This window comes from Mustela erminea, chromosome 13 (genome assembly GCF_009829155.1).
Source record: "Mustela erminea isolate mMusErm1 chromosome 13, mMusErm1.Pri, whole genome shotgun sequence".
NCBI lineage: Eukaryota > Metazoa > Chordata > Mammalia > Carnivora > Mustelidae > Mustela > Mustela erminea.
The window spans coordinates 86,929,405-86,949,941 of NC_045626.1; the positions used below are offsets into that span (position 1 = coordinate 86,929,405).

The 20,537-nt window shown below is 51.8% G+C and overlaps 1 protein-coding gene across 3 annotated transcripts in view; it reads left to right on the forward strand.

Moving 5' to 3' along the window:
• Positions 1-201: 201 nt before the first annotated feature.
• Positions 202-20,537, forward strand: part of DNAH10 (dynein axonemal heavy chain 10) — a 136,906-nt gene continuing 116,570 nt past the window's right edge. Inside the window, exons 1-10 of one of the 3 annotated variants that reach the window (XM_032309801.1) lie at positions 202-524; positions 2,898-2,932; positions 2,969-3,044; positions 6,338-6,399; positions 7,490-7,598; positions 9,850-9,965; positions 11,527-11,737; positions 16,203-16,360; positions 16,989-17,219; positions 19,288-19,478. In XM_032309801.1, coding sequence (XP_032165692.1) covers positions 311-524; positions 2,898-2,932; positions 2,969-3,044; positions 6,338-6,399; positions 7,490-7,598; positions 9,850-9,965; positions 11,527-11,737; positions 16,203-16,360; positions 16,989-17,219; positions 19,288-19,478 — 1,403 coding nt within the window. In that variant the 5' untranslated portion in view covers positions 202-310. The remainder of the gene's footprint in view (positions 525-2,897; positions 2,933-2,968; positions 3,045-6,337; positions 6,400-7,489; positions 7,599-9,849; positions 9,966-11,526; positions 11,738-16,202; positions 16,361-16,988; positions 17,220-19,287; positions 19,479-20,537) is intronic. The other 2 variants (XM_032309799.1, XM_032309800.1) reach the window with 2 other exon arrangements.

The window sequence follows — 20,537 nt, forward strand, 5'->3', positions numbered from 1 at the left end:
GGCTGTCCGGTTGCCCCGGCAGCTCCCGGCCGGCCTCGTGTCGGCGCGTCCCGGGAGCGAGTGTGCCGCCGCGCTGCTCCGCTCGGTTCCCGGGTGGGAAGGACCGGCCTCGTCCGGACGGGGCTGGGCGCCACCTCCGAGCTCCGGGTCCGCGCCGCGGCGAGCGCGGGGGCGGAGGCGGGCGCGCGCCGGGGCGGTGCGGACCCGCGCCCGGTGGCCGTTGCCGGGGCGCCCGTTGCCAGGGGCGTCGTTGCCACGGACGCCGCCCGTCGCTGGGCTCCTGGGGCGCCATCGGGCCCTGCGCGGCGCCATGGACGACCTGCGGGTGCTGTGGATGCGCGACCGCATCTACACGGCCTTCGGCCTCACAGACCCCAAGCTCTTCGAGGAGCTGCTGAACCGCAACGACGGCGAGGTGGAGGACCTCATCCTGCACTTCCTCAACCAGACCAGCGACGAGGAGGGCGCCTTGCCGCTCTTCTTCTACCGCAAGGTGGTGCCCGAAGAGGTGGAGGTGGAGATCGGTGAGCCTCCCCGACGCCGCCCGGACTTCCCGCCGCTCGCCGGCCGCTTTCCGAGCCGCGGGCGCTGACACCTGCTTAGCCCAGTGTCCCCGGCTGGATGGCCCCGTTCTAGGCAGAAGCAGATCTCAGACCCCGGGTTCAATCCTGGGCCCTCGGACGGGTGCTCGGAAGTCTGCCTGGGACTGGGACCTGTTTCTGCGCCTCTCTGACTCGCTTCCCCATTCTGTCCCTCCTTTCCTGGCTCTTCTGCCACCGTCGCCCCGTCGCGAGAATGCCATCGCACCCCCCGCCGAGCATCCTGTCCCTAGAGACTCACAGCTGCCCTTCCTGGAGGCCCAGGAACGGCGTTGGGTTCTGGATGGAGGCGGGGAGGGGGCCCTCCCCCGCCCCCAGCTCCGTGGCTCCCATTGTCACTCTCCGCTTATTAAGACACCTGGGCAGTTTCGTTGGCTCCTTTATGGGGCTCTGGCCTGTCCACGGGACCTGGAGTCGGGCCACTGCCGGCGCCTTCATCCCTCCTTTCTTTCTCACTCTGTCCCTGCCCCAAGCAAGACTTCTCTCGGCTCCCAGTTACACATTACAGGAATGGCGACAAGTAGATGCTGGTGTGGGTGGTGGCAGGGAAGAGGGGTGTCTGCAACTCACAGCGCTAGCCCAAGGCACTGTTCTAATAGGCCTGCGTTTCTAGAAATAACAAAATGGAATCAGGCTGTCTATGTCACGAAAGGACTCACTTAAATTTTAAAAAATGACACTAATTATTACTGAAGGGCATCCTCTCAAGGATTCACATGACATAGAATTATATAAAGTAAGGAGTGAAAAGGCAAACCCTCACTATCCCTTAAGTCCCACTCCCGTTCCTGTAGGTAAACGCTACAGTTAGTCGTGTGTCCTGCCAGATCCTTCCCGGAATCAATCAATCAAGCAATCATCTGTATCTTCTCTATATAATAATACATAATTTCTAAAATCAATCATACTATATATATTATTTTGTGACATGTCTCCCTCAAATACATCTTGAGAATTTTTCATATCAATACCTATAGATCTATCTACCTTTAATAGGTTTTAAGTACATTGATATACCATATTTTATTTATCCATTCCATAATAAAATATTTACCTTTCCACAGGTTTTTTTTTTTCCCCCACAAACAAGGTAACGATACCCATGCACCTTTGTGCCTTGTATATTTCCGTGGGAGAGGTTTAAGAAAGAATTGCGGGTTTCCTAGGTGTGTGCATTTACACAATGGGGATAGGTTGCCAAACTGGTCTGGAGAAAGGGCCTGCCTGTCCACAGCGAACAGTGGCCAGGTGCCTGTCAGCCGCCAGTCCTGCATTGGAACTGTCAATCTTTTTCATATCTGCCAATCCCATAAATGATGGGGACTGCGCTTGCTTAATCTATAGTACATTTTTGAAAACAATTATTTATTACACACACACACACACACACACACACACACACCCCGCAGTGGGGGAGGGGCAGAGGGAGAATCGTGAACCAGACTCCCTGCTGAGTGAGGGCCTCCACCTAGCGTTGATCCCAGGACTCTGGTATCCTGATCTGAGCCGAAGGCAGATGTTAACCCACGGAGCCACCCAGGTGCCCCCTTATATTACATTTTAAATAATAATTAGTGGAGTTGAGCCTTTTTTTTAATGCCCGCTGATGGCTTGGATTTCTGGGGCCTGGTGGAACCATCGGGTCATTCTGCGACCTTGATTTTCGTCTCCCGGGGAATTGGCACGGGTCTTCCTTTGGTGCCACTTAGACGTGTCTGGGGTAACTGGGACATATAGATGTGACTGCGTTGGTTCGGAAAGCGGCGCCAGTCGGGGAGGGCAGGGAAGGAGGAGCCAGGAGGCAGAAGGTTCCAGACAGGCAGGAGGCAGGTGTAACAACGCTGGGAGCTCGCACACGAGGCCTCTTTTTTTTTTTTTTTAAGATTTTATTTATTTATTTGACAGACAGAGATCACAAGTAGGCAGAGAGGCAGGCAGAGAGAGAGGAGGAAGCAGGCCCCCCGCTGAGCAGAGAGCCCATGCGGGACTCGATCCCAGGACCCTGAGATCATGACCTGAGCCGAAGGCAGAGGCTCAACCCACTGAGCCAGCCAGGCGCCCCAAACCGGAGAGGAGCGGGTCTCCCTCCGCCCGCCAGCAGCTTAGGGTGCGCGGCAGGGTCGCCGGGGGTCCGCGCACCGGCCGAGCTGCACCCAAGGGTGGAAGGGGTCGGGGCTCCCCGTCCTCGCCCTGACCTTCCCCCGGGACTGTCGCAGGCGCGGGGCTCGGGGGAGCAGTGGCCTCCGGTGTCTCGTGGGGTGGGACAGCCACGTGTAACTCCTTTCTTCCACGCTGGAGGCGGTCAAGAGGGCGACGTGGTGCCTGCGGCGACGGTGGCCGAGGCGACTGAGGCGACCGAGGCGACGGAGGCGACCGAGGCGACCGAGGCGACAGAGGAGGAAGGCGAGGAGGAAGAAGAGGACGCTGAGAAAGTCGAGGCTGGGGGTGAGTCAGGCGAGGAGGGTCGGGGGCGCGGTGCGGGGCGCGGAGCGGGGTGCTGGCTGTGGGGGGCGCGGGATCCGCGCCCTGGGGGCCGCCCCCTGCCCTGCGGCCTCGGTGGGCCGTGCAGGATGGGCGGCTTTTTTCCTTTCCCCTTCCTTTCCGCTGTTACGTGATTTCAGTTGATTTCTGGGGCCTTTCTACTATTATCTAACTGAGCTTTCTTTTTGCCTCTCATTCCTGAAATTATTTTACCTTTTTTTGGGGGGGGGGCAGCAGTTGCATGTATTATTTAAAAATTTTATTAAGTTTTTAAACTTAATGTCAGTGTAGTTAACTTTCTATGAGCGTCAGGTGCACGGAATCGTGCTTCAGCGCCGCCGTCCACCCCCCGTGCTCCTCAGGACGAGTCCCCTTCCTCCGCGCACCTGCCTCCCCTCTGAGAACCATCGCTGTGTGCTCTGCAGTTAAGGGTCTGTTTCTTGGTTTGTCTCTTTTCCCCTTCGTTCCTTTTTGTTTCTTAAATGCCACATATGAATGAAATTATTGGATACTGGTCTTCCCCGACTGACTGATCTCACTGAACAGTCTACTCTCTGGGTCCCTCCGTGTTGTGGCCCATGGCAAGCTCTGGTTCTTTTCTAGGGCCGAGTGATACTCCACTGTGTAGAGAAACCGCATCTTTATCCATTCATCTGTTGATGGACACGCGGGCTGCTTCCATCATTTAGTTACTGTAGATAAAGCTGCTGTAAACACAGGGGTGCATGTATCCTTTTGAATTAGTGTTCTTGTATTCTTTGGGTAAATACCCAGTAGTGCCATTGCTGGGTTGTAGGGCAGTTTTTTTTTTCCCCCAATTTTTTTTTTTTTAAGATTTTATTTATTTATTTGTCAGAGAGAGAGCGAGCGCGAGCGAGCACAAGCAGACAGAGTGGCAGGCAGAGTCAGAGGGAGAAGCAGGCTCCCTGCAGAGCAAGGATCCCGATGTGGGACTCGATCCCAGAACACTGGGATCATGACCTGAGCTGAAGGCAGCTGCCCAACCAACTGAGCCACCCAGGCGTCCCTTTTTCCCCCAATTTAAAATCAATTACCATATAGTGTATTATTTATTTCAGAGGTCCAGACTTGTGATGCATCAGTCTTATGCATAGCACCCAGGGCTCAAAGCATCCTGTGCCCTCCATAAGGTCCATCACCTGGTGACCCCCATACCCCTCCCCTAGCAACCCTCAGTTTGTTTCCTAGAGTTAAGAGTCTCTTGTGGTTTCTCTCTTTCTCTGATTTGTTTTTATCTTTTTTTTTTTTAAGATTCTATTTATTTGACAGAACACAAGCAGGCAGAGAGATAGGCAGAAAGAGAGGGGGGAAGCGGACTCCCCGCTGAGCAGAGAGCCCGATGCGGGGCTCGATCCCAGGACCCTGGGATCATGACCTGAGCCGAAGGCAGAGGCTTTAACCCACTGAGCCACGCAGGGGCCCCTTATTTTACCTTTTTGAGGTGCCTCCATACTGTCCCCCAGAGTGCCTACGCCGGCTTCTCCTACTCCACTTCTCTTCCACACCTGTTGTGCTTTGTGTTTGTAACGGAGGCCATTGGAGTGGGTCGGAGGCGGTCTCTCACTGCGGCTGTGATGAGCATTTCCCCCGATGCTGAGCACCTTTTCACCGGTCTTTTCGCCCTTTGTATGGGGTGGGGGAAGGGTCGAGGTTCTTAGGGGTGCCTTGGGCCCTCACGGGGCATTTGGTGATCTCTGGAGACATTTTGGTGATCACCACTGGAGGGTGGGTGCTGGTGGCATCTGGAGGGTAGAGGCCAGGCATGATGTCAAACGGCCTAAAAGGCCCAGCATAAGGCCTGCAACAAAGAATAATTGAGCCTCAAAGGCCAGCAGGGCAGAGGTTGAGAAAACCGTGCTCCAGACCCTGCACGTTCCCAGTAGGGCTGAGCAGCCCTTGGGCCACACTTACCCCAGGAGTCACCAGAGGTTGTAGGCAGACACCTCACTTTCCCAAGATTGCGAATATTTGAAGATCAGAGGGAGAAGGGGTAAAACACCCCTTGGCAACGTGCTCTCTCTCTGCTAGTCCTCTTCTTCGCAGAAGCACTCATTTTGAACCACAGTCTCGTCCCCTCTGTGGTGCAGATTGCAGGGAGAGGGCTGTGAGGGCGGAAACACAGGCTGTGCCTGTTCACGCTCCGGGAGGCGAGGTTGGATTTTGAGGAGACAGACGGCGGGGATGAGGGCCGCAGCCCTACTCCCTGCGAGGCTCCAAGACTCACCAGTCAGTCTCTGGGCAGGAAAGACCTCCGGGGAAGGAGGCTGCTCGGAGAGGAAGGTCAGGGAGGTCTTCTCGACAAAGCAAATTAACGTTACTCCCAAGAGGATATTTAAGTGCATTTTTTCTTTTTTTGTGATAAAATATACAGAACCTAAAACTTAACCATGAAAACGTCAGCGGCATTCAGTTGGTGCGTTTGTAGGTGTGTTTTTGGCTACAGGCCGTTACTGGTGCTCTAACAACGTCGATACGGCTGCCTGTAGACTGTTTCCTCCCCTGGTCCCTGGGCCGGGCACTGAGCCACACCGCCATCAAATCCTCCAGAATCTGACCACTCAATGTTATTGCCCCCGTTTTACGGATGAGAAACCCGAGAGCAGACCAGTAGACCCCACACACTGATTTGATTCCAAAGCCACCCTGCTGTCACGTCGCGACTTTTGCAGTAAGAGCCGAACCATACGGGGGACCTCTCTCCCTTCTCTGTGACCGCTGGATGCGTCGGTCACTCCCAGGGCTGTGACCGATGGGCTCTGAGGTTTCCAGATCTGCATCGGTAACAGTAGACTGGGGAGATACACATTCATTTTGTTTGGATTACTTCTCTTTTCATCCCTCACTAATTTCGAGTTTCACAGAGAAAATAGGATAAATGCTAGTATGTGAGCTGTCATCCTCTTCGTAATAATAAAACTCCCTGGTAAGTGAAAATCTCCGAGAAGTCACCCATTGCACATGGTAGCTGGAATGTACAGGTACACACACACACACACACACACACACACACATTATTTCTGGCTGAGAACCCACCCATCGGAAACACAAAGAACTTTCATCATTATAACACACATCAAAGCTCTGATAGGATTCATTTGTAAAAAACGTATGTGTAGCTCTTTGGTAACACGTCGGTGGAATGAGCTATGCTGTTGCACAAGAGGCAGGTATGGTCTGACGGCAGGAACTCTGCTTGTCTGATTATTTCCGTTTGCACACTGAACAATGTTTTGCAGCTATACCCGGCCTAGAGAACGAAGACGTGGACAAAGAGATTTTAGAAGACCTCCCCGTCAAGGTACGTCCGGCTCCTTCTCCTCCCTGGTGGGGTAACGGGAACTCCCCCACTTCGAGTCTGCATGACTGGTAGTTCATACGGGGAACATTTCTGGAGTAGAGACGGTAGAATCCTGTGCTCACGGCCCTGTAGCTACCCGCAGATTAAAGGATTCCCTAGAATGAGTCCCAGGACGCAGAAAAATGCTTATACATGCGATTGTAAGTTATTTCAGCGAGAGCGTGCAGAGTAGAATCAACAAAGAAAAAGGAATGTGGGGCAGAGCCGGGAAGAAAAAGGGGCCCGAGCTCCCGGGAGGGTGGCCTGGACGGGCTGCGTCTCCCAGCAAGGATGTGTGAGAACATGTAGGCCGTCAGGGCAGCTCACCCGAGCCTTGTTGTCCGGAGTTTCTACTAGGCATCCGCCCCGTGGTGTGGAGGATCCATCGCTAGCCTGCAGGAGGTCGGGCTGATCTAATGGGACGAGGGCCCCCGGCAAACAGAAACGGGCATTCACCACCCATTATGCAGCTGGTAAAAACTACCTGGCATGACCCAGAGCCCCGGGCACACAAACACATGGCTATCAGGTGGGCTGTTCCAATACCAGAGGTGATCACCAAGGATCTGGCGAAGGACCTGCTTGAAAACCTTGGGAACGTGCAGAGTTTGGGCAACCCAGGGCTGCAGAGTTAACTGTTTACTTCACAGACCCCAGGGGTGGAGCTTAAAGCCAGGACATGAACATCTGGCCTGCTCTGTGCCCCACAAAATTCCTCTGATGTGCTCCACGCACGTACCCCGCCCCGGAAACCACATTCTAGCCTGGTTGTTGCAATTTCTAGCTTTGGGGAGCTCTGTCTGGACTTCTCCCAGGTCAAGTGTGGCTGCGTCGGCCAGTTACTAGAAGAGTCAGGCTGAGCGCTGAAGTCTGGGTGTGCTGTCACGTGTGTGTGTGTGTGCACGTGTGTGCGTGTGGCTCGCTAGTGCCCGTTTTCAGCCGGGCAGCTCAGGAGGTGCAGAGAGGAAGGCTCCGGTGTGCCTGAACGCTGGCTCGTCTCGGTGAGCAGGTGTCCGTCATTCTGATGCTCCTTTTATCCCCCGCGTTTCAGAAAACCATTAAGCACACTGTGGATAAGACCTACCTCCATGTGCTGTGTACTCCTGTTCCCGAGGAGTTCCTGGACCAGAATGTGGTGTATTTTCTCAGAAATACAAAAGGTATATTTCTGGCTTGTGTGGGTAGGTATGCACCCGGGTGTGTGTCTGTGAGATTCTTAATTTTTACACTTTCTTGAGACTACGACTCTTTCCTTTCTGGACAGCCAGTTCTCATTACTCGTGGGTTCCATATTTGTGAATTCAGCTCCTTGCTCACACTTTTTTATAACCCCCAAATCAATCCTTGTGGTGCCTTGGGGTCACTGATGGATGTGCACAGCATGGGGAAACATTTGACTTTATTTTTAAGTAATCTCTATCCCCAATGTGGGGCTTGAACTCATGACCCCGAGATCAAACCTTGCATGTTCTACCAACGGAGCCAGCCAGGTGTCCCTTAAGGGGGAAATGTTGGAGTCCCTGAATATGTGTGTTCTTGGCTGCGAGTGGACACTGGGACACATTTGAACTCTTGCAACAACCATCTTCATTGTAACCGCTTTAGTGCCATGGTTTTCACATTTTTTGGTGCTTCTTGGTGATTTCGTGGTTTCAGACGGCATCAAGCACAGTCCTGAAATGCCACCCGGTGTTCCCGAGCCCGAGAAGGCTATGACGTTTCTTGTGGCGGACACAGGTGTATGCTTAGTTCAGGCATGAGTTAGTGTTGGCTGAGTTCACCGTGAACGGATCAGCCGTGCACGTTAAGTAAGTTGTCTGCAAACAGAAACACAAGTAGAGCCTGGTTTACACTGTTGACGGCTGCAGAACTCGAATCCCTGCGGGTCCTGCGGGAGCCGTGGCTCGGTATTCGTGGATTCCTTGTTCGAAGGGACGTCGGGGAACAGAACTACCGTGACTAATGAGAACTGGCTGTGTAAATGTAGTCTTAGTTCTGCTGTAACAATTGAAGGGAAAGGGAAGCCAAATGAGGGGACCCTGAGTTGGAGGATGAGCTCTGGGGCTTTCTCCGTGTGGCTGTGTGATTTAAGACCGAGCAGTGGCTTGGAAGCCAGGTTCATCCCGTGGGGTCATTTTTGGGTGGGATGTTTCCACCGTGCATTCCTACATGGGTGTTTCTAGTGACCCTCCTCCCCCCACCCCTCCCCCAATCCAGGGGTAGTCACTCTCCTGTCTCCTCTGACCCCCTGGCCCTTCCTCCTGCCTTATTTAATTTGGGCTGACTCTCTCCACTCTTCCCGCCTGGGTTTGCCCCATTTCTTCCGCCTTTGCCTCCCCATGCGGGCTGTGCATAGCTACGTTTTAGGATTCACCGTAAATTCCGGGACAAACATTTATGTGGCTTTCTTTTTTCTCTTTTGAACTTGGATGGTGTTCTGGGTGCACAGGCTTTGAGCTGGGCAGCCACGGGGACCCCCTCGGGCTTTATTACTGCTTGTTCTGGTCATCTCTGTGTCTCTACGGTCCGCTTTCATTGAGATCAGGCTCTTTCTTTCACATTCTGGGTTCTTCTGTGCCTTTCCTTTCAGTTTACTTGACTAAAGAAGAGTTTGATGTACAGAACTCCACACCGTGGGTCCGAAGCCGGTGAAATGACTGCCTTGCTTGTGCTTGTCCTGTATGTATGTTTTGTTTCCCAACGAGGTTGAGGAAAGAGCCCAAGGGACCTTTGGTAGGTCTCTCCTGCTCAGTGGTGCTTGGTCCGGCAGAGTAAAGACAAGTGAAATAAAACCTGGCAGAAGGGTTAGCTGTCACCAAATCTGTCTTTAAAAATACCCGGAACTCGGGACGCCTGGGTGGCTCAGTTGGTTAAGCGGCTGCCTTCGGCTCAGGTCATGATCCCAGCGTTCTGGGATCGAGTCCCACATCGGGCTTCTTGCTCGGCAGGGAGCCTGCTTCTCCCTCTGCCTCTAGCCTGCCACTCTATCTGCCTGTGCTTGCTCTCTGTATCTCTCTCTCTAACAAATAAATAAAATCTTTAAAAAAAAAAAAAAAATACCCGGAACTCAGAAGGGACTCTGACCAGGTGAGGTGTTGCTGGGAATGAGGACCCAGGCAAAGCAAGGAGCCCAGCCAGTATTTCTAGAAAACACGACTATGTCTCTCCGCTGGTCTGGGTAGCTCCCCGGGGCTGCTGGTGGCAGCCTGAGGAGACGCCAGCACGTCAGGCTTACCTCAGTGTCTCACGGGCCGAGGGACTCATCCGACAGGACATCAGCAGCATGTTGAGTCTGTTTCTGGAGTGTTTCTGGGTGGCTGCTCGGGAAGGAGGAGTCGAGTCCCAGACACTTGGGAGCGTTACCTGCCTGCCACGTGCCTACGCGACTCAGGCTCGCATCTGTTCCCACAGAGATGATCTCCGAGGCGACGGACATGAAGGAAGCCATGGAGATCATGCCCGAGACGCTGGAGTACGGGGTCATCGGTGCCAACGTGCTCCTCTTTCTGAAGAACGTCGTATGTCAGGTAACTGTGCACAAGGAAGGGATCTCGGCATTTTGTAAGGTTCAGGCCCTCTGGTTCGTTTATGCCACATGTAAAGTTCAGGAGCCCATCCGTCCCAGGGCCGTCGGGGGCCCCAGCGGTAGAGCAGCAAGCAGCACGGACTAGATCTCGGTGCTCTAGGAGCGGATACTGGGGGAAAGACTCAAAACAGATTCCTAAGTTGGAAAGTATCACGTGGTGACAAGTAGCATGAGTTCAGTAGACCCTAGTACTGTGAGAGACATGGACTCTGTGTGCGCACACGTGTGTGTTTGTGTGTGCAGGGAGTGGTGGTAAGGGATGGCCTCATGCATGGAGGCGGCGAGGTCTGATAGTGAAAAAAACCCTCGTGAATAGACTAAGTCTTTAATGATAAGTTCCTAGGGAAGTGTAACAGGGTGGGGCTCAGGGGGGCCAGGAAAGGCCCTTCTGAGGTTGTGGCATTGAATTGAGACCTGAATTAGGTGAAGGTGTCAGACATGGTTGGGGGGAGGACTTCCCGGGCAGACAAGGTAGCATGTGCAAAGGTCCTGAGGCAGGAGCAGACCTAGCCTGGTGCAGGAATAGAAGGAAGGTTGGAAAGGCAGGTAGTTGTTCAGCAGGAGAATAACATGATCGGGTTTGCATCATTCCTCTGGCTGTTGTGTGGAACTTATATGGTGGGAACGGGGGGCAGGGGCAAAAGCTGAAGGGAAGAGTAGACCAGTAGGAGGCCTGTGGAGGAGGATGGTTGTCTAGATGGGAGTTCAATCAGGGGAGGGGGTGGGAGGCAGGCAGTGTCAAGATGTTTTACTGGGGAGAGGATGCGTTGAACGTCACTGTGAGGGTGTGGTCTGCAGAATCCAGACGAGAAACCGCACGTTCTGGGCTCTTCAGTCATTGGGAAGTAGGCGTACGAGGTCTTAGACCATGAATCCAGGTTTCAGAAGAAAAGGTCTAGCTCAACCAACCAACGCACGGGCATTTTTTTCATCATTTTTACGTGGGTGAAGCTTTGTTATTATATTCAAGTGACTTCATAAATGCATGTTGCTGTCCTCAGCTGAATGTCCAAAGGACTGTGTCCTCAGACCCTCCCTTATTTTAGATTTTTATTGAAATAAACTCTGTGCCCCACATGGGGCTTGAACTCGCAACCCCGAGATCAAGAGTCACACACTCTATCCACAACAGCGTCAGCCAGCCACGCACCCCCTTCCCCTTCTCTATTGTAACCTCCGGTGAACCAGCCTGGGGCCAAGCGGACTGGCTGACCCTGGTTTTGTCTCTTGTTTGTGCCCTGGTTTGCGCCCAGCCGTCTCGCTGCGGCCCGTGAAGCCAGAGGAATGCAGGATTTTCTTCTGGGTGGTCACCTCGGGCTGGGGTCACATCCTTATCCTGGGATCATTTTAGGTCAAACATTACTTCTCTCTCCCTAGGGTCTGTGCTCTGCGCCGGAGCAGTTTCCACTTTGTAGTTCTGTCTGTGGCTCTTCTGAATGTTCGGCCCCCAGAGGCTGTCCAAGTGCGTGGTCTTGAACCCGACATGGGGTGATTTGTTTCAGGTTTTCATGCCGGCGCTGTCCTTCAATCAACACAAGGACGCCTCCCTGGGACTCACGTCGGCAGAAATCCCGGACTCTATCGAGCACGATGCGGACCTCCCCAGCGTGCCCGGCGAAGCCTATCACAGCATTCAGCTGATACGGGATGAATTTTTAATGAACATCCAGAAATTTGCAGGCAGTATTCAGAGAATAATGCAGCAACTTGAAGGTGAGGCTTCGTTTTGCTCGTGTTGAGGGAAGCACGATGGGTTTCCTTAAGGAAGGCAATTTCAGAGTCCAGGAGCCTTTTGTTTTCATTTATAATCCTTCATTCCTCTCTGGTCACCATACAAGCGACCCTGAGCTGAGAGGAAGACCCAGAAAGGAATGACGGAGCCCTGCCCTTAAGGATCTTACAATCTGGGGGCACAAGGGACTATGGCCGAATGAGAACGTGGGAAAGAGATTTGGGCCTTGAGAGGTTTGGAAGAGGGAGACCATGTCAAAGAAGCAGGGAGAAATCCAAGGAGACTTCCTGTAGGAGGCAGCCTTTAACCTCTGAATGGACAGCAAAGCTTTGGTAGGTGGCGTTGGGGAGCCAGGGCATTTCAGGCAGCCAGAAGAGCCTAGACAAGAGAAGCGAGTTGGAAAGCGTGGAGTTTCCATGAACAGGGAAGGGTGGCTGGCTTGTCTTGGCCTAGTTAGCTTTGCGTGCAAGGCCAGAAGCTGCTGTTGGATCAGCATGTCGTCCCCTGGGGTGCATGGCACTGCGAGAGTCCCCGAGCCTGGGAACGTGCGTGGCATGAATGGAGAACAGTGAGGAGGAAAGGCCGGCCGAGCGGGTTACACCGTGGAGGGCCCCCGCCCGCGACAGCCAGCACGAGCTGTGAGATGGCATCATGGTTCCAGGAAAACGAACTGTCCCCCTCTTTGTGGTAACACTGACCGTACCTCCACCACCTAGAAATGTTCTCTGCTGGAAACGAGAAACACCCGTAGAGATCCAAACTTTTGATAACATGCTAGGGACCTGTGTTTTTCAGATTCTACTTTAGAACATTTTTTTTACCCCCTCCCCCACCCTGCCCCCCAAAGCAATACTTCTCTCTCCATATCTGTGTTTCCTTCACTGGGGTTTATAGCCTTCCTTGGCCTGTCTGCCTAACCCTTCTCTCCCTGAGTTCGTGTAGACTAGCAGAGATGGGAAAAAATGTTTCTTCTAATCTTGGATATGATTTATGAGTCTTGTTTTTTTCTTTTCTTTTTCTTTTTTTTTTAAGTTTTATTTACTTAATTGAGAGAGAGAGAGAGCATGAGCGGGGGAAGGCCAGACGGGGGAGGGGGACAGAGAGACCATCTCTAGCAGATTCCGTGCTGAGCACGGAGCCCAACACTGGGCTCGATCCCCTGACTCCAAGATCATGACCTAAGCTGAAACCAAGAGTCAGATGCTCAACCGACTGTGCCTCCCAGGCGCCCCGTGTCTTGTTGCTGGTGTCAAAACATAGACGCATGAACACGTTTTTGTGTTTTAGATAAACCGCTAGGAGGAAATGCACTAAAATGTTATCAGCCACTGTTGCTTACTCTAGGTCATGAGAGTAAGATGGTTTTCTTTCTTTTTTCCCGTAAGGAGAATGTATGACTTAGGAAAACCAGAAAAGCAGGTGAATTAATATTCTGTAACCTGGGTCGGCACATTGCGGCCCCTGGGCCACATCTTACCTGCTGCTCATTTTTGTGTGGCCTGTGGGCTAAGAATAATAGTCATAGTTTCCAGTACTTCGATCAGAAATGATTGTATAAGGACCTACATTCTGTCTTCAGCTGTGTCTCTTGGTCTGCAAAGCTGCTAATATTTACTCTCTGGTACTCTTGGAAGAAATTTGTGGGGGCAACTAGGTCAACAGAGCGTGTGACCCTTGATCTCAGGGTTGTGAGTTCGACCCCCTTGCTGGGTGGGGAAATTATTTTAAAAAGTCTTTATTATCTATTTATTTATTGATAGATTGAGAAAGAGAGGCGGGGAGAGTGGAAGCAGGCTTCCCGTGAGAGCGGGGATCCCGATGCGGGACTTGATTCCAGGATGCTGGAATCACGGCCTGAGCTGAAGGCAGAGGCTTAACTGACTGAGCCACCCAGGCACCCCCTAAAAAAAATTAAAAAAACTTAAACCAACCCCTCCTGTAGTACCATCTCAAGGAAGAAATTTGTTTTTCTTTATGGGACATTTATGAATGGCTTTTTGTAAGTTATTGGCTGTCCATTGAAAAAGCTCCTTTTTTTTTTTTTTTAAGATTTTATTTATTTAACAGAGAGAGATCACAAGTAGATGGAGAGGCAGGCAGAGAGAGAGAGAGAGAGAAGCAGGCTCCCTGCTAAGCAGAGAGCCCAATGTAGGACTCGATCCCAGGACCCTGAGATCATGACCTGAGCCAAAGGCAGCAGCTTTAACCCACTGAGCCACCCAGGTGCCCGAAAAAGCTCCTTTTTTTAAAACTTTATTTAAAATTTTTTTTAAAATTTTATTTATTTATTTGACAGAGATCACAAGTTTGCAGAGAGGCAGGCAGAGAGAGAGAGGGGGAAGCAGGCTCCCCGCTGAGCAGAGAGCCCAATGCGGGGCTCGATCCCAGGACTCTGGGATCATGACCTGAGCTGAAGGCAGAGGCTTAACCCACTGAGCCACCCAGACGCCCCATATATGTTGCGTTTTCTTAAAGGAACACATAAGGTTTAAAAAACAATTAAAAGGTATTAACATACGGTGTGTTGAAGAGCTGACTCTGCCTTACTTTCCTTATCAGTGCGTTGTCCCTGCTGGTGACTTCCTTGGTTCTCCAGCTTTTCCTTCCTCCCTCCTTCCTTCCTTTCTTATTTTTAAAAAAAGACTTTATTTATTTGACAGAGTGGGGTGGAGGGGCAGAGGGAGAAGCAGACTCCCCACTGGGCAGAGAGCCCAGTGCTTGCTCCCAGGACCCAGAGATCATGTCCTGAGCCGAAGGCAGACCCTTCACCGACAGCCCCCCAGGTGTCCCTTTAACTGTCTCTATCCATCACTGTTGCCACATCTGCAAAGTATATGCTTGCACTGCTGTTTCTTCTTAATCGTAGACATTAATGTTGTTTCCTGGCAAGATGATAGGATTTCATCCACTCTCCCTAGCCCCACACCACCCTCCCACCGCCCCTGCCCTGCTGCGGCCAGCTCCCATCGTACTTCCATGCTCTTCTTTTCATGACGTCACAAAATGGGTTCTGATGTTACTAGGACAACGGGAAGACCGTTTCCTTCAGAGCAGAGTAGGAGCCTTGGGTGAACTTTCCTTTCTTGGACAGTTCCCCTTCCTCTGCCAGCATTCCAAATTGCCATTCTTAAAGTATCCTATAAAAACGTCTTGGACAGGGGCGCCTGGGTGGCTCAGTGGGTTAAGCCTCTGCCTTCAGCTCAGGTCATGATCCTGGGGTCCTGGGACCGAATCCCACGTCAGGCTCCCTGCTCAGCATTCTGGTCTTATTTCATGGATGCCAGATAGTCTCACCTCCCTGACACTCATAATTGGGATTAAAAACAAACTCTCTGCATTGTCTGTTTCCTCTGAGGTCATTGTTTCTGATTTATCTAGGCCTGTCTATTTCATGTTGGAGGTTTTTCCAAATTTCTGTTGAGTTCTGGGTTGTTTGTCTAATTTTTATTTATTTTTCTAAAAAAAGGTTTTATTTTTTAAAGTGATCGCTATATCCAAGGTGGGGTTCCAATACACAACCCCGAGATCAAGACCTGCATTTTTCCGACTGAGCTAACCAGGTGGCTTAATTTTTTATTTTTATTTATTTATTTGTATTTATTTATTTTTATTTTTTAAAGATTTTATTTATTTATTTGACACAGAGAGATCACAAGTAGGCAGAGAGGCAGGCAGAGAGAGAGGAAGGGAAGCAGGCTCCCTGCTGAGCAGAGAGCCTGATGCGGGACTCGATCCCAGCACCCTGAGATCATGACCTGAGCCGAAGGCAGCGGCTTAACCCACTGAGCCACCCAGGTGCCCGGTGGCTTAATTTTTTAAACTGAACTTGTGGGATGTAAGTTCAGGATCTTAAATAACTTGATCTCCGTGACCCATATATTTTTAAAAAAGATTTTATTTATTTATTTATTTGACAGAGAGGGATCACAAGTAGGCAGGGAGGCAGGCAGGGAAAGAGAGGGGGAAGCAGGCTCCCCGCTGGGCAGAGAGCCCAATGTGGGGCTTGATCCTAGAAACCTGAGATCATGACCCAAGTCAAAGGCAGAGGCTTAACCCACTGAGCCACCCAGGTGCCCCTCTGTGACCCATATTAACACTGTTATAATGATCTACTTTTTTAAGTTGCATTCTAAAGATTTTATTTTATTTATTTATTTATTTTTTTTGAGAGAGCGAGAGAGAGCATGAAAGACGGGAGGCCAGAGGGAGAAGCAGGCTGTCTGCTGAGCAGGGAGCCCAATGTGGGATCCAATCCCGGGACTCCAGGACCATGACTTGAGCCAGCCAGGTGCCCCTAGTTGCGTTCTAATAGAAGGGAAAGTACTACAGACAGGTCAGGACAGTCTTACTGGACTGATGTCTGGAGAGAAAACCTTGAATGTTACTGTCTGTAATCATCTACCCCCAGATGAGCGGCTAAGCAAGTGACCATTTCTGTTCTGCTAGGTGAGATCAAATTAGAAATGCCGAGCATCAGTGTGGAGAGAGAGGTGTCTGACCTGGCCGCCGACCCGGAAGCTGTGGAAGCCTTAGAGCAGTGCGTGATCAACTGGCTCAACCTGATCTCTGCGGCCGTCGAGGACCAGCTGAAAAAGACTCCCCAGGTAGGTCAGGCAGTCCCTTTGCTCATTCTGGGGAGTCTGGGTATCTGTTTGACCCAGCCTCTGTTCGTACGTTTCTGTGAGCTCCTTAAGGATCAAAGCAAACACAGCCACGATGTCGTTCTTGGGCTTGCTGATGTTCAGCATGCTGCCAGACCACACTCTGGCCTGACGAAGATAATACCGTGTGTCTGTCAGAATGGTTGGGCAGCCAGAAACAGGAAACGTTACTCCGTTGGCTTCGACTGCCAGAAACTGGAAACGTTACTTGGTTGGCTTCAACAAGAGACCATTTATGGGCTCCCGTAATGAAAAGTCCAGAAGCAGGGCTGGTTTCAGGTACGGTTTGGTCTGGCTGCGTTTCTCCGGGAATCTCTCTTCTCCGTTCCATCCTCCTCTCAGATTGGTCGCCTTCCCGGTGGCAACTTCTTCCATCCCCATGTCACGTTGCCTGGAGAAAGGCAGCGTTTCTGCTCAGCCTTCCTAGACAGAGTCCTCCGATCCAGTCTGATCGGACCATCCTAGGTCAAGTGCATGGGTTGATCCCTATTTGGAGCAGCTGGAGAAGGAAACACACGCGTGTGTGCTTCATGCCAAGGATGACACTTTGTGTGTTCATGTCACTTCTCAGGGTAACGGTCCCCTGGCCGAAATTGAATTCTGGCGAGAGAGAAATGCTACGCTGAGCGCGCTCCACGAGCAGACGAAGCTTCCAGTAGTCCGGAAGGTCCTGGATGTGATCAAGGAGGCGGATTCCATGCTTGTGGCTAACCTGCAGCCGGTCTTGACCGAGTTATTCAAACTGCACATGGAGGCCTCTGACAACGTGCGGTTTCTGTCCACGGTGGAACGCCATTTCAAGGTACGCGGGCGGCCCGGCACTTCGGAAGGTCAGCGATTGAGTTTCCTTTTGTAATTCTGCATTTAAACGACTGCGGCAACACGCATAGGACGGTGCTTGTTTTAACCCCTTGCAAGTGCGTAGCTCACACACGGTGCTGGGCACCCATCATGCTCCATGTAAGCATTTCATCCCGGAACATAAACCCAGAGCTCCTGACCCAACAGTTCCCTCCTCCTGGCATCCCGGTCACCGTGTTCCCACTCTCTGACTTCACCCAGTTTAGGTGTTTTCTGTAAGTGGGGTCGTTTGTCTTGTGCGCATAGTAGACGACGTCCTTGTGATTTTGACCTGAATTCCCCAGAAACTAATGACATTGAACACCTTGCCATGTGCTTCTTTCTTTGATAAAAATGTCTGCTTTAATCTTTTTCCCATTTTTGATATAGTCTTATTGATTTGATTTAGGAGTTAAATATTTTTTTCTTTCTTTCTTTTTTCTTTTTTTTTTTTTTTTGCAAATAAGTTCCTTATCAGATTTGTGTTTTGCAGTATCCCCATCTGTGGGCTTTTTTCACTTTTTCTTTTTTCTTTTCAATCTTTGTTCTTTTTAAAAGATATTTTATTTACTTGAGAGAGAAGGAGAGAGAATGGGAGAGAGAGAGCACAAGCAGGGGGAGCGGCAGAGGGAGAGGGAGCAGCTCAGGCTTCCCGCCGAGCAAAGAGCCCGATGTGGGGCTCGATCCCAGGACCCTGAGATCATGACCCGAGCCGAAGGCAGACGCTCCACTGACTGAGCCCCCCAGGCATCCCTCCCCACGGCTTCTTTGCCCACACGGCTGGCGCCAGGATGCCCCTGGGCTTCTTTCTCTCCACGTGGTACCTCATCCCCCGGGATTTTTCCACATGGCTTGGGTGTCTCCAGACCTGGTGGCTTCAGGGTAACTGGGTCCAAGAGACCAGAAGCAGGCCAGCTAAGGGCTGTGTTCAGAAGGGGTACCACATTACCTCTGCCATATTCTGCTGGCTAAAGAAGTAGCAGTCTGGGGGGATTTGATGGGTGGAGAAGATGACCCCATCTCTTCATGGCGAGGGGGTGCAGTCAGGAGGCTGGGGCTGCCTTTGGAAAAGACCGTCTGCCACGTGCATCGTGTCCTGAGTGTGCACGTGTATCCTCAGTAGACATAAACATACGTTCTTTCTCTGTCTATTCTCGCTCTCTAGATCTCTCGGTACGCACACTCATACTTTATACGTTCCTGCAAATTGCTTTATTTCCTTTTTTTTTTTTTTTCAAACGGGCAGAGCTGTTTTTATTCAACTGTCTTATTACAAAACTATCAAAACACATATGGCAGAAATTAGGAAGGTCCCAGTCCTGGCTTCCACAAAAGCGGGCAGGCTGATCTCTCCCTGCTGCCACAGCCCCTGGGGACAGTCAGCTAGTGCAGGGACCCTGAGGACAAGGCAGTGGGTGTGGCTCTGCACAGGAGGCCTGCCCTGGGAGAGTCTGGACTTGGCCAATATGGTCCACTCTGAGCGCCTCCCTACAGCTCTTAAGTAGCAGCACATCCTCCTGGCCCACTCCTGGGGCCCGCAGGACTGTCCAGGAACTTTCTGCCCAGCAGGCCAGGAGGGTCATGAACAGAGGTGACCACTCGGGAGGTGGGCCACCTTGGAAACGGCAGGGGGAGGGCGGGTGGCAGTCCCTGGGCCAAAGCTCCCAAGGAGCCCGCCGCAGCTCCCCAACGGGAAGCAAGGCTAAAAGTAGCAAAATTGTGGTGAGCCTGGAGGGAACACCAGAGCTCCTCAGAACCTAGGGGTGCACAGAAGGGACACTGGGAGGCTCAGGCGTGCTCCGTGGGGCCAGGGCCGCTGGCATGGGCGTGGGCAGGGGCCGCAGCCTGCAGGGGGCCAGCGCTTGGCCATGTCCGTGTGTCCAGACGACGTCAGACTTCTTTTTGGGGGTGACACACTCCTCCCGTATGAGTGTATTTACTTTTGAATTAGGACGAGGAAGCTTCCCGCGTCCGTGTGGTTCAGTGACCTACTTGACCCCAAGGCTGAGGTTGCTCGTTCTCTCGGTCAGAACATCACGCACGGCTCCAGCTTCCATGTGGTCTTGGAGACGATCCCGTCCATGATGAGCGCCCTGCGGATGGTGTGGATCATCTCCCGACACTACAACAAAGACGAGAGGATGATCCCGCTCATGGAGCGGATTGCCTGGGAAATCGCCGAGAGAGTCTGCAAAGTGGTTAACCTGCGGACTCTGTTCAAGTAAGAAGTCGGTGCGCCCAGGTCCTCTGGAGCTCTCAGCTGTCGGGGCGCCTGGCTGACTCTTTTTTTAAAAGATTTTATTTATTTGACAGAGCTCACAAGTAGGCAGAGAGGCAGGCAGACAGAGAGAGGAGGAAGCAGGCTCCCCGCTGAGCAGAGAGCCCGATGCGGGGCTCGATCCCAGGACTCTGGGAACATGACCTGAGCCCAAGGCAGAGGCTTAACCCACTGAGCCACCCAGACGCCCAGCATGTCTGACTCTTGATCTCAGCTCAGGTGTTGATCTCGGGGTTGTGAGTTTGAGCCCACACTGGGCTTCACGCTGGGTGTGGCATCTACGTAAAAAAAAAAAAACAACAAAAAAGGTCTTAAACAGCTTTACTGAAATCCACCCATTTAGAATGCACAACTCAGTGGCTCTTCAGAGTCCTGTGTCCGTCCTCGTAATGGATGGTGGAATACTTTTCTCAGTTTGAGAAGGAGCCCCATAGCCTGGAGCTGTGCCCTCCCTCTGTCCTCCCGAGCCACCTGGCCCTGGGCAGCCACAGATCTACTTTCTGCCTCGATGGCTTTGCCTCTTCATACAGACGGAGTCCCCCAGCGTGGGGCCCTCTGTGCACGTCTCCTTTCTCTCGGCGTCGCGTTTTCACAGTTCGCCCGTGTTGGGGCGGGTGTAGGCGTGCCGCCTTCCTCTTTATGGCCCAGTAATAACCCCTTGTGGGGATACATAGGTTGTTTGATTTATCTTAATTTTTAAAAATGATTAATTGATGTGCTTTAGAGAGAAAGCGAGAGTGAGTGCCTGAGTGGGAGGAGGGGCAGAGAGACTCTCCTGCAGGCTCCCTGCTGAGCGTGGAGCCCAATGCGGGGCTCGATCCCAGGACCCTGAGATCACCACCCGAGCCAAAAACCAAGAGTCGGATGTTTAACTGATGGAGCCACTCAGACGCCCCACAGGTTATTTTATTTCATTTTTATTTTTTTATATATTTTATATATTATATATATTTTATTTTTTAAAGATTCTGTTTATTTTAGAGAGTACATACAAGTAGGCAG